Source organism: Heterodontus francisci, chromosome 25 (assembly GCF_036365525.1).
Source record: "Heterodontus francisci isolate sHetFra1 chromosome 25, sHetFra1.hap1, whole genome shotgun sequence".
In the NCBI taxonomy this organism is placed as follows: Eukaryota; Metazoa; Chordata; class Chondrichthyes; order Heterodontiformes; family Heterodontidae; genus Heterodontus; species Heterodontus francisci.
In genome coordinates this window covers 60,402,838-60,416,718 of record NC_090395.1, presented here as the reverse complement: position 1 = coordinate 60,416,718, position 13,881 = coordinate 60,402,838, and the positions used below count along the sequence as shown (strand labels likewise).

Genomic DNA, 13,881 nt, shown 5'->3' with positions numbered 1-13,881 from the left:
ATCAAGATCACTCCTGAAAGAGGGACATCTATCCAGAGTACTTTGCATTGCTACATCAAGTGTGCAGGCAGGGACTGAGGACTAGTGCAAGCAAAAATAATGCCAGGTATATCACTAAATCAGTGTTCAATAAAATGATGAGAAAGTAAGTAAAAAGATCTTTTCATTTAAAGCTTCTTCACAAAAAATGGACATTTGTTGTTGTTTTAATAGAGAAATTTTTAATGCCTTTATCTTCCCAAAATGTTCCCACCAACCCCCTATGTAGGACAAAAACTATAATGTGGCCCCCCCAACCCCCACCATGCGAAAAGGTTGGACAGCCCTGATCTACAAGATACACGGTGGCAACTCGCCAATGTTTCTTTGACAGCACCTCCCAAACCCATCATCTGTACCACCCAAAACATTAACGCAGCAGGCGCTTACCACCTGCAAATTCCCCTCCAAGTTGCACACCATCCTACCCTTCCTTCATTGTCGCTGGGTCAAAATCCTGGAACTTCTTCCCTAACAGCACTGTGGGAATACCTCCACTACATGAACTGCTGCGATTCAGGAAGGCGGCTCGCCACCACCTTAACGCAATTAGGGATGGGTAATAAATGCTGGCATTGCCAGTGACACCCGCAACACATGAAAAGCATTTTTAAAAATTCATTTCTTTAGTGTATCTGCCGATCTTTTGCTAAAGTTTCAGCAGTGGATTAGGAGAACCCCTGTAGACACTCTATCCCTGTGACTTTCAAATGAGAAATGAATTACATTTTTGCACCCTGCTCCAGTTATCCTCTAACTCTTTTTCACATGAAGACGACTATTGGTCTTCACTCCCTCCATGCAACACCACTGGAGATCATCTAATATTCTAAAGACACAATTTCATCTCTTAAATCAATAAAGCAGTGGCACTAATGAGGTGGCGTAGTGGTAATGTCACTGAACTAGAAATCCAGAGGCCAGACTAGTGCTCTGGGCTCATGGGTTTGAATCCCACCACAACAGATGATGAAATTTGAATTTAATTAATAAATCTGGACTTTAAAAAATGCTAGTCTGATGGTGACCATTGTCGACTTGTAAAAACCCATCTAGTTCACTAATGTCGTTTAGGGAAGGAAATCTGCTGCCCTTACCTGGTCTGGCCTACATGTGACTCCAAACCCACAGGTTGACTCTTAAATGGCCTAGCAAGCCACTCAGTTCAAGGGCAATTAATGCTGGCCTAGCCAGCGATGCCCATATCCCACAAACAAATAAAAAAAATACTCCATGTTATATTGGATAAAACAGTGTAGCCTGCAACTCACCATGAGGGATCAGTTAGTACATATTAAGAATGCCCAATCCTTCTCATTAACAGATCTGTGACTTTCTGAAAGGTGCGGAAAAGCGTTGGATTGTTGAACAGGAAGTTCCATATGCAGTCAAGGGTGACATATGGCTTGGATACGATAACCTGCGAAGTATTGACATCAAAGTACAGTTTGCATAATAATGCAATTATACAGATTTATCTAATGTTTTTGCTAGTTTACTAGAGAAAATATTTCTATTATGTTGATCTACTTTGTGACATAAATATTTCTTAGTCTTAATAATTCTGAATTAGTACTGGCCACACCACACTAGCTTCCTTGGTGGCCCAATGAGAAAGGCAATGCCTGGTATAGTCAAAGGTATTACAGATCATACGGTCTAAAGTTCGATCGCTGACCTTTGCTGTGAAACTGTCCTCAGCCAGACAAGCAACTTGCTTCAATTCCACAAGTTAAATAAGTGGGGCGAGGAACTCTTTTTTTTATTTCCAAAATATACTTTATTCATAAAAATCTGTAAAAATTACATTGCCAAACAGTTTCCAAACAGCACGAAAAAATACAAACATTGCAAAAGAGATCAGTTTCTTTCAATAATGTCATGAGTTTCTTCCCAACCCTTCCGTTTCACAATTGTCATGTCAATTACAGTTTTACATTTACAGCAATTGAGAATATTAACGATACAGTTCGAGGGGCTTCCCATGGTTCCAGCCCCTCAGTCCAGCTTGGTGGGGGAACCTTACACTGTGGTCTTTCCCCATTGAGCCTTTGCTGCGGCTGCCCCAAGCTTTAGTGCGTCCCTCAGCACGTAGTCCTGGACCTTGGAATGTGCCAGTCTGCAACATTCGGTGGTGGACAACTCTTTGCGCTGGAAGACCAGCAAGTTTCGGGCAGACCAAAGGGCGTCTTTCACCGAATTGATAGTCCTCCAGCAGCAGTTGATGTTTGTCTCGGTGTGCGTCCCTGGGAACAGCCCGTAGAGCACAGACTCCTTGTGTTACAGAGCTGCTTGGGATGAACCTTGACAAAAACCACTGCATCTCTTTCCACACCTGCTTTGCAAAGGCACATTCCAGGAGGAGGTGGGCGACCGTCTCTTCCCCACCACAGCCAACGCGGGGGCACTGTGCGGAGGGGGCGAGACTTCGGGTGTGCATGAAGGATCTGACGGGGAGGGCCCTTCTCACCACCAGCCAAGCTACGTCTTGGTGCTTGTTTGAAAGTTCTGGTGATGAGGCATTCCGCCAAATGACTTTGACGGTCTGCTCGGGGAACCATCCAACAGGATCCACCGTTTCCTTTTCCCGTAGGGCCTTGAGGACATTCCGTGCAGACCACTGCCTGATGGACCGGTGGTCAAAGGTGTTTTTCCGCAGAAACTGCTCCACGAAGGATAGGTGGTACGGCGCCGCCCAACTGCACGGAGCGTTCCGCGGCAATGTGACCAGGCCCATCCTTCGCAACACCGGGGACAGATAGAACCTCAGCACGTAGTGACACTTGGAGTTTGCGTACTGGGGATCTACACATAGCTTGATGCAGCCGCACACGAAGGTGGTCATCAGGATGAGGGCCACGTTGGGTACATTTTTCCCGCCTATGTCCAGAGATTTGAACATCGTGTCCCTCCGGACCCGGTCCATTTTAGATCCCCAGACGAAGCGGAAAATGGCTCGGGTGACTGCCACGGCGCAGGAGTGGGGTATGGGCCAGACCTGCGCCACGTAGAGCAACAACGTGAGCGCCTCGCACCGGATGACCAGGTTCTTACCCACAATGGAGAGAGATCGCTGCCCCCACATGCCCAACTTTTGTCGTACCTTGGCTACTCGCTCCTCCCATGTTTTGGTGCACGCCCCGGCCCTTCCGAACCATATCCCCAGCACCTTCAGGTAATCTGACCTGACGGTGAAGGGGACAAAGGATCGGTCAGCCCAGTTGCCAAAGAACATGGCCTCGCTCTTGCCGTGGTTAACTTTGGCTCCCGAGGCCAGTTCGAACTGGTCGCAGATGCTCATCAGTCTGCGCACGGACAGCGGATCCATGTACAGGGAGGTTTTGACCTGAGTGCCTCCGCTGCCTGGGATTGTCACCCCTCTTATGCTCGCATTCTTCCTAATAGACTCAGCAAAGGGTTCAATATAGCAAACAAACAAGACCGGGGACAGAGGACAGCCCTGTCTGACTCCAGATTTGATCGGGAAACTTTCAGATTCCCACCCGTTGATTGACACTGCGCTACTGATGTTTGTGTAGAGCAGTTGGATCCAATTGCAGATTCCCTCCCCAAACCCCATTTTGGAAAGCACGTCCATCATGTAGGTGTGCGATATCCTGTCAAAAGCCTTCTCCTGGTCCAGGCTGATGAGGCAGGTGTCCACACTCCTGTCCCGTACGTAGGCGATCGTATCCCTGAGTAGCGCGAGACTATCAGAGATCTTCCTGCCGGGTACAGTACAGGTCTGATCGGGGTGAATCACCAACTCCAGAGCAGACTTGACTCGACTGGCTATGACTTTGGACAGAATCTTGTAATCAACATTAAGCAGTGAGATGGGCCGCCAATTTCTGATTTCTGCCCTCTCCCCCTTCTACTTGTAAATGAGGGTGATGATGCCTTTTCTCATGGTCTCTGACATGCTGCCGGCCAGGAGCATACTCTCGTATACTTCCAGCAGGTCCGGACCGACCCAGTCCCACAGGGCCGAGTACAACTCGACCGGTAAGCCGTCGCTCCCGGGGGTTTTACTCGTCTCGAAAGACTCGACGGCCTTTGTCAGCTCGTCCAGAGTTAGCGGCTTGTCCAGTCTCTCCCTCCTGCTGTCATCTAAGACCTCTGTGATAGATGACAGGAAGGACTGGGAGACTCTGCTGTCTGTGGGCTTCGCGTCATACAGCCCAGCATAAAAGGATTTGCTGATCCTTAGTATGTCGGACTGCGAAGACGTTACCGAGCCATCTTCTTCCTTCAGGCTGCTGATAACAGAGCTCTCTCTGTGTACCTTTTGGAAGAAGTAACGCGAGCACGTCTCATCCTGCTCGATGGAGCGGACTCTGGACCGGAAGATGATCTTGGAGGCCTCCTTGGCAAAGAGCGAGGCCTGCTGGCTCTTCACCTCTTGGAGGTCCTCCTTGACCTCGACCCACATTGACTGCAACCGGAGTAGATTTTGCATAATTTTCTGGAGTCGGGACAGTTCCCTCTGTCTCTCTCTCGCCTTCTGAACACCTTTGTGGATGAAGAACCTCTTGATGTTCTCCTTAATCGCTTCCCACCAGTGAACTGGAGACTCAAAGAGGGGTTTCACGGTCCTCCAACCATTGTAATCCCTTTTGAGTTCCTCAACGTTCTCTGGGGTCAGCAGTGTCGCATTGAGCTTCCACGTCCCTCTGCCAACCCGCTGGTCGTCCTGTAAGTGACAGTCGGCCAGTAAGAGGCAGTGGTCGGAGAAGAACACCGGCTTGACGTCGGTGGATCCGACCGTGACAGCACGGGACACAAACAGGAAGTCAATCCTGGAACGGGCAGACCCGTCCGATCTTGACCATGTGTATCTGCGCTGCGCTCCGTCTGCAGGTTTGCTGAAGACGTCGTGCAGTTTGGCATCCTTAACTGTTTCTACTAGGAATCTGGACGTAGCGTCCAGTTTGCTGTCGTCACTGCCGGATCGTCCAGCCGCATCGATGATGCAGTTGAAGTCACCGCCTAGGATGACCGGCCTGGACGTCGCCAGCAGCAGTGGGAGCTGCTGGAAGACGGTCAGCCGCTCGCTGCGTTGTACCGGGGCGTACACGTTGATCAACCGGAGCGGAGCGTTGTTGTACATCACGTCTGCTACGAGGAGGCGGCCGCCCACCACCTCCTTAACTTCGGAGATGGTGAAGTTACCTCCCCGCAGCAGAATACCCAAGCCGGAGGAACGGCAGTCATTACCCCCCGACCAGATCGATGGCCCGTGGGACCACCATCGCGACCACTGCCTGTAGGTGCTGAGATGTGGTATTCCACACTCCTGCAGAAACAGTAGGTCAGCTTTGACCTTGGCAAGGTAATCCAAGGTTGAAACACATCGCGTAGTCGATTTAATGCTACGCACATTAATGGAAGCAATTCTTATACCCATTTTTTACTAAAAATTAGTTGTTGCTTCTCATACCATTTGTCCTCGCTAGTCCCAGTCCTTCCCCTTCGGGATGTTCCTGCATACCCATCGTATGCGCAAGCAGTTTCACGTTGGTTGGGCTCAGAAACCCCTCCTGATTTTTCATGCAGGGTTTGTGCCGCTCGGGTGACATCGGGGGGGTCTTGTAGGCAGAGAGCATTGGGTTGTCCTCAGCTGCTTCCATCTGTTCCTCCTCGAAAACATCGCAGCTCCCGGTCTCCCAGAGCTCAGGTGCGCCAGACGTGTCTTTGCTCCCGGTGTCCCGGAGCTGAGATGCGTTGGCCACGTCGTTACGTGTGGGGAATTGGGGTTGGGCCACGCCGGGCCCATCACAGCTTCCAGTGCCCGGGGGCTGGGATGCTTTATCATCCATCTTGGAGTTCTGCCGCTTCTTTTGAAGGGGCTGTCGTTCCAGCATTTCCCCGTCCAGTGAAGAGGAGTTGTTGCAGTCTGATTCAGAAGAGAGCCTCCTCTTGCCACTGGTTTGGGTGGTGGCTTTGGGATGTTTTTTCTTTGTGGTTTTCCTCTGGACCACTTGCCACTGACCTGTTTGTCCATCTGCTGCCTCCTCCTCCATTGATTCTGTCTGTGGAGGAGGGGTTTCCGGGCGCTGGGTAGGTGCTGGGTCGTTGGTTTCAGCCGCCTCCCCTTCCTTCTCAGGTTGAAGTTCCTCACTGCGGAGAAGGTTGCTGGTCTCCTTTCGAACAGCGGACGCCTTCGTCGAACCTTCGCCCGGCCATTCCTTGGACCTTGCTGCCTGTGCATAGCTGAGACAACGTTTGGGGCAGGTCTTGTAGAGATGGCCTGCCGCACAGCACAAGTTGCAACACTTAGTCTGCTTACAGTCCTTGGTCTGATGGCCTTCCTCCTTGCAGTTCTTGCAAACAACCGTGCTGCAGTTGGCTGCCATGTGACCAGATTTGCCACAGGTGCGGCAAACTCTGGGCTGCCCAGCGTAGACCAAGAAGCCTCGACTTCCCCCGATAGCGAAGCTGGAGGGAGGGTGGATGATGGCTCCACTGGGATCTACCTTCAAGGTCACCTTGACCTGCCGCTTGCTGGTCCAGATCCCAAAGGGGTCCTTGACATCAGTGCTGCTGCCGGCCACCTCGACGTACCTGGCGAGAAAGGTGAGTACATCCACCACCGGAACATGGGGGTTGTAGAGGTGAATCGTCACCACCCGGTCCCGTTGTGACGGAAGCGTGAAGAGCGGCTCCGCTGTGAGGATCGACAGTGGAGCCCGGTCCCCTTTCTCCTTGAATGCCTTCAGGAACTTGATGCATCCCGCCACGTTCCGGAACGTCACGTCGAAGTATCCACTGCTGGGGAAATCCTGCAGGCAGAAGACGTCCGTCGCTTGAAATCCGCAGCAATCGAAGAGAATTTTCTTGATGAAGAAGGTGCGATCGACCGGTGCATCTCCTTCCTTGTCCTTCACGACCTCCCGAACGGTGTTGCGCACTCCCTGGCCCGAAGCTCGAAAATTGGTTATAGCCATTTTACTCAAAGCTTCCCCAGGATCAAAAGGCAATGATCATGGTCTCTTCTCAATCAAATAAGCACTGATAAGAACAGATACTACACTTGATCTTAGCCAAAAGGCCGAGAAGCGATTTTGCTCTACTTTTAAGGTTATGACTCTTGTTCTGGACTTCCCTCCAACTCCGAGGAAATCATTCAGTGACCCTGTTCTTGATTGCTGTCCAGTGACCCATAATAGAAAATGCATGTGAACACAGCATGGCTCTGATGCTCCTTGTAGTCAAATTAGCTGTTTATTCTTAACCATCCTCCACACTGTAAGAGTCGGACCAAAACAGATTAGTCCTGTAAACTATGTTGAAATGTATTTTCTGACATCTGATAAGCAGATGGAAGTAAAGTTTACAATTAAATGCTCTCAGCATAGAGCTATACATGATGGGAGAGGCATATTAGGACATACGTGTGGAGATCAATCAGTTCTGCACCATTTTTCATTCGTTCATAGGATACACACAGATTTTGTTTCATGAAAATTGTTTCTCAATTTCACCTGAATCAAGAAATTGTTCCTTTGATTTATCTGCCAATGTACCAGTGAGAGGTGGAGTGTTGGTTTTTATTATGGATACTTTCAGAAGTCTAGCTACTGTGCTGCTGAAGAAAGTATATTCAAACATCTGGGTAACTATTTGTTTCTTGTACCTCAAGATCCAAAGAAAACAATGTCCAAGCACCAGATATCTAAGCGTTTGATAGATGGTAGAGTGAGTGCTGTATCTTGCTGGAAAGAAACATAGGTGTCAGGGCAAGGTTCATTCTATACACTGCACAGCTGCTTCTTGGCCTAATTTCAGTAAAGTTCCCAGACATTTGTCAGGAATTTCCACTTGGAGTCTCCAAATTGATGGGGTTTACACTAATCTTCCACTGAAGTTACAGTGCTGATAGAGAGAGCCCAAGTGTTAATTCCCAGCAAATGTGTGGAAGCTTTACTGAGAAGCTCGTAGCAAAAATATTTGTAAGGTGGCTGCATCTTACGTTTATCCATCATTATCATCTAGCTTTAACTATGGTCCATGAAATGCCATTTTGGCATTTCCCTACTGAATTAATCCACTGTAGTATACTGTACAATGTGTGGAAAATGATTAACTTAATAGAAAACTAAATTACCTACTTTATAGGGTGTTTATACATTCATTTATTGAATGATGTACATTCTTGCCTGCCACAATCCCTCCCAGGTAACCTCTTAGGTCCACGGGGATATATATTTTTGGCTACGAATTTTGTTGCTTATTCAGTGTCAGGTTGACTTCAGGTCAAAACAAACTGCAGAAGTCCTGAGGATTCATAGAGTATGGAAATAGGAGATGATGGCCTAGAAATCGGACCTTGCAGGGCCCGGAATATGCTTGGGTGCTACGCAGACACCCAAGGCGCCAATGTGGCGGGCAGGAAGGGTGCACACATTTCTGGCCATAAGTACACGGCCCACCATATTGGGTAAGGATAAACAAGAGGCATCAGTTACCCATGCCCAAACCAAGCATTAAACCTTTTTAATTAAGCCTGCTTTGGTCCCCTGCTGTAAGATTGGTTTGGCCTGGGGCAGCCAGTGCTGGTTGCATTCAAAAAACCAGCCCTAGGGATCGCCTGCAACTAAGAAAGTAAGTATCTGAATGTGGAGCCAGAAACAGTAGGAATGCTCCTCCTGACCACACATTAAAGGACCCGATTGTCCCTTTTGAACCCCACCCCATTGGCACCATTCAAGACCTGACCCCAGATTTTCTTTCTGCTTTCAAGCAGATCCTGGGCCCTGATTTCTCCTGTATTCCCAACACCGACTACTTCTATGAAAGTCCTGATCCCTGACAACATTAAACCCAAGGGCTGCTGCGATACAAGCAGCAGCCCAAACTTGGGCGTCCACTTCACCAGCAGGCTCTTGATTCTTTGTGGTTAAAATTGAAATAATGCCAGGGGCTAAATATCTGGAGAGCCTCAGCCCTAACCATTCAGGCGCTAACTACACCCCATGGTGTGTGCAGAAAGCATCCATTGAAAATATAAAGTAGATCTTACAAGAAAGCTTATTCTACAGTAGCAATTTGGTCCTTAAACAGTTGACACTTAATTTACTTTTATAGATCAATTGGCTGCTGGAGAAAAAATTCGGAGGAGTTTTAGTGTGGACACTTGACTTTGATGATTTCATTGATCATTGCAAACAGGGAATTCACCCTGTATTGAAAAGGTTGAACAAAAAGCTTCTGGTTGATATGGCAGATATGGTAGATTCAGGTAAAATATTTATAATTACTGCAACTAGAATTCAGTAGTTTTCCCCAATGGGTTCTGTATATATTGATGTGGGTACAACAGGTGGTATTAATGCTTGCTGTCACCTTAAAACAGTTGTACTATCAGAGTTTTAAATGCCAACTGCAATATCTGGGATGCAGAAAAATAAATTATGGAAGATCGCTATCATACAGTGTAAATAGAACTGTAGAAATTTTGCAGCCAAAAATCTACGACCTTTGGTGCACCCCCACTGTAATTTTAGCATGTGTACTGTAAATTAGGCCAGGACGTAGTCTTACCATCAGGGATTCCATAAGGCCTTGTAAGGTGTGGAGCCCCCAGAAATGTATCAGGTGCCTTTGCTTTACCAAGGCAGCTGTTATCTAGCTTTGTCATTTGCTAAAGTCATAACTCCAGCCTCAAACCAGGGCATGGACAGCACTGCCTTTGACTGTCAATGTTACCATGGCTCTTAATTTTTATACCATGGGCTCCTTTCGGGCTGCAACAGGTGACATTAGCCATCACTTTGCAGTTGATGGGAGACATGTGTCATGGAGGTACCAAGGTTCTCTTCACCAGGAGAAACAATTGTATCTCCTTCCCTATTGGCAAAGTGAAGCACGTAGAGTGGGGGATGTTGGAGCAGGGGCAGCCTTTGCTGCTGGAGCCCCTCCGTGGGCCACAGAATGCCCAAGCAGGAGGCCCCCCACCCACACCTGGAGAGGGGCTGCCTGGTTCTACTGGGCAGCCTCCTCATGTGCTGAGGTACCCACCAGTCGCCAGTAAAATGTCAGCGGCAAGGGGAAGAGGCCCTTAAGTGGCTATTAATTGGCCACTTGAGGGCCTCAGTGGCCTCTGGATGGGAAGGCCGTCCTCGACCTTCTCCACCCTTGATAAAACTGAATGGCATCAGGTAGATGATGGGCATTCCACCCCCACTGCCTTCCCTTGCTATTTTGTTGGGCCCCTCCGCTGTCTCTAGATGGCTAATAATATTCAGCCCAGCATCTAGGTTCATAATGGATGTCATTACCTAGGGAAAGACTTGCCACTACAAATTTCAGTACACAGAAGCAATTACATTCGGGAAATATTTGTTGCTCTCAGGGTGTCCTTAATTGCTTCATAGAACTTATCTAACTCAAAACTTTAGTTTAATGGAACAGTGTAAATGAAGGAAGGTAATTAATTCTTAGAGCAGCTAATAGTATTTTCCCAACTCATAAGCTGTTAAAATACCTTCTGCACTGTTTCATGCATGTGTAACCATCTTCAAACGCAATAAATATATCTGGAACAACATAACAATAACTGTTGTGATTAAATTGTTGAATTTTCATCTTCTAGCTGTCTAGTTTTCAGCCACTGAATTCTTGCTTGGCCACAGTCAAAGTTAGAGGTTCTCTGTTTTTGTTAAGTGGGAAAAGATTTGCATATATTTATGTATGACCCTCAGTATGTACCAGAAAGATCTGATTTTGTATACATAGATCATGAACTTTATATTGTGCTGTCTTTCTTAATCTATTAGGATTGCAGTTAAGCACATCAGTGGTGAAAGTGTTCGTGGCAGTAGTGACAGTAATTCTGACAACATAAATACTAATATTGATGGGAATTGATGCTGCAACAAAGAAGATTGTACTTACATTGACTCAGAATATCCTACCAAATTCTGCCCCTGTGTTCATAGAGAACATTTCATGAGCACTGTCCTGAAGAACTGGTCTTTGATGAAGACAGTAATTGTTGTAACTAACCTAAAAATGTCAATGGAGACAATGCAGCAGTAAAATGGTATTCTAACAAATAAGAACAATATGATTCTTTTGTGCTAATCAGAAAACCTTCAATTGTGAAAATGTTGCAACTGACCCAGTGAAATGAGAAAACAGTTCTCTGGTAAGTGGAAGTGTTTACAGAAATCACAAAGTCCAGACCGAATTCATACAACGTATCATTAGAAGATACTTCCCCAAAGTATCTTTGATGGAGATTTCAGATGCTGAATTGGGCTCCAACCAAACTGTAGCTTGAATAGTAATTTAAAATAAATATATTTACTGATTGGATAGTCCATCAACAAATTCTCATACTTACCATTTCTACTTCTGTAACATCGGTAAATCAGCAGAAACAATCAGCCAGTTAATAAAGGTATCAATTAGTTACAGCTATGCTATGAATCACAGAATGTTATCTTTAGATAGTTTTCTTAAGGTGCTGACATAAAGCAATGTCATTAAAATGCTGATTACAGTGTTCAAAGTTTTAATCTGTTATATCTCATTTTAATAAATTGAGCTCTCAATTTTTGTTTGTCAAAACCTGAATTCTTTGGATTTTTGATTATCCAATATTTAGGTTTGGAGACCTCATGAAATTAAGAAAATACAAAGTGAAAGTAGAGTTTAATCCAAGATGGATGGTCTAAATTATATTTAATTATATTTAAATTATTTAATTTATATTTTATTTATTTATATATTTATATTGAATTATATTATATTTAAATTATTTATACTCCACTGCCAAATAAAGTTAAATCTTACTGCAAATTGTGGCGAGAAGAGCATGTTTGTTGGCCTTTTTAAATTGCTTTTGGAAATAGTCATCTGCAAGACAAATTATTTCATTAAAGGATAATTTGTGCAGTAGATTATATAACCGCACTATGTATAGTTATTTGCTAAGTGGACCAGAAATTACCTAACTGTACTTCACTTCTTAGTATGAGAATTGCTGTCAAGTCATTGAGCATTTCAAATTTTTATTTGAAAATCCTAATTATGGTTCTCTCCAATAAAAGATGTGTTTGAGCAGAATTCCCTTCACAGTCTCTATCAGTCAGTTAGCAAAAGTGCTCATGAGCAATTTAACCCAAGCAACATTCTTGGGACTGCTAAGCTTGTACCCATCACAAAGTTCAATTCACCATAGCCAAAGGTGTAAGAGGGCAAATGCCTGAAGGGTTGCATATGTGCCAAGTCCAATATTCAGGGTGTTAATATTTTTGTGCAGTTCCAAAAAGTATAGTTGAAGTCACCGTGTTCTACAAAACAGTGATGGCAATGAAATGGATTCCATTTGTCTCCATTATACATAACTTCCAATTCTTATTGTCTAGTTATTTGTTACATAGAGAATATCTGATGATTCTGTTGGGTTTCACTATTGTATTTGTAGCAATTTAATAAAAGTACCTTTCTTGCACTAATAAACAGACTGATTGATGTATGTGATGACAAGTTAAACATGTTTATGTATTCCATATAAAGAACAAGAGTACATGAAAAATAGATTTTGTGATTCTTAAACTTCAAGCAAGTGAGTGCATTTTATCAAGAGCTTTTATTGTATATACACCTCAACACGTTTGCTGGATGTTATGCGATTATTGAGTTTATAATATTAGAATGTACTGAAAGAAATTCCTGTTGAGCTCTTTTCAAGTGGATTTCTAAGAAAAAGGAGCACTAAACACTGTTTTTGTTTATTTGTTTCAATCATTATATTTCTAGAGTAGAACAACACAATAAAAGATGATTGTATTGTAAAATGTTTATGACTTTTCCATTTCCAAAAACTTGTATTTATTAAATTAAGATGAAAGGAAGATGCTGAATACAAAAAACTGCCAAATTGTAAACAGCTAGTTGCAAACTATCTGAGAGAGTGATATTGACTTAGTTTTAATTTAATGTTCTTAGCAATGGCCAAATCATAAAGGCTTTTTTCCATAACAAGCAAAACGAGATTATCTTTTAAAAAGCTACACGTGCAAAGTGCATGCAAATATGCAGGTGCAAAACACATTTGTGTACATGAAGGTTGGGGGAGTGGGGAGAAATAAGTCCACTCACAATTGTGCAAACACAAAAGAATTTTTATAACAATAATAGAAGACCATAGGTTCCCTGTCTAGTTATTTGATCAAGATTACCAGGCTGCGGGATTTGTAATTAGGGACAATACTGATAAAATCTGATTTTGATTCTCCTGCTGAGGGCAAAGAATGTTAGGAATGATGCTATCCAGCAATCATTATGGTGGAACATTAGGTTGCATTTAAATGATGATGACTGGCCTTTTTATTTCTGCTTGGGCTGTCATAAACCAAAACCCACCAACAAGTTCTGACCTCCTCAGTGATCAAACAAAAGACAAATCTTCTGACTTCTTTGTCAAAACTTTCTGAAACTTACATCTCTATCTCACCAGTGGCTTGTGCGATTTTACCATAATATTCAGCTTTAGTTCCTACAACAATACAAAGAAATACATGTCCATATATTTATAGTAGTTTAAGCAGAAGAGAGCAATGGGACAAGAGTAGTAATTATATGCACTTTTACTCAATAACAGGTTTCATGGCAGATGTTGACAGAAATTGGATAGGGAAAGGATTAAGGCAGTCTGTCCAATTGTGTATGGATCGGTTTCTCCACCCAGTGTATACAGCTTGTTTTGCAGTTGCATATTCAGATACACTTTGCACCCGTCCTTTGAAAAGAATCTGTCAAATCTTTAATTTACTTAATCATGTTTCAGACTATGCTTGTGAGAACTTGTATTAAAGCAGTAACAATTCATAT

At 44.6% G+C, this 13,881-nt stretch overlaps 1 protein-coding gene and 1 pseudogene across 1 annotated transcript in view; one reads left to right on the top strand and one right to left on the bottom strand.

The window, feature by feature from the left end:
- The window catches only part of LOC137384028 (acidic mammalian chitinase-like), an 80,092-nt gene extending 69,207 nt beyond the window's left edge, over positions 1-10,885 (top strand). The window contains exons 10-13 of the mRNA XM_068057592.1: positions 1,364-1,480; positions 7,609-7,737; positions 9,127-9,280; positions 10,818-10,885. Of these exons, the coding sequence (XP_067913693.1) occupies positions 1,364-1,480; positions 7,609-7,737; positions 9,127-9,280; positions 10,818-10,885 (468 nt within the window). The remainder of the gene's footprint in view (positions 1-1,363; positions 1,481-7,608; positions 7,738-9,126; positions 9,281-10,817) is intronic.
- LOC137384144 (U2 spliceosomal RNA) lies at positions 6,994-7,102 on the bottom strand (annotated as a pseudogene).
- Positions 10,886-13,881: the final 2,996 nt, after the last annotated feature.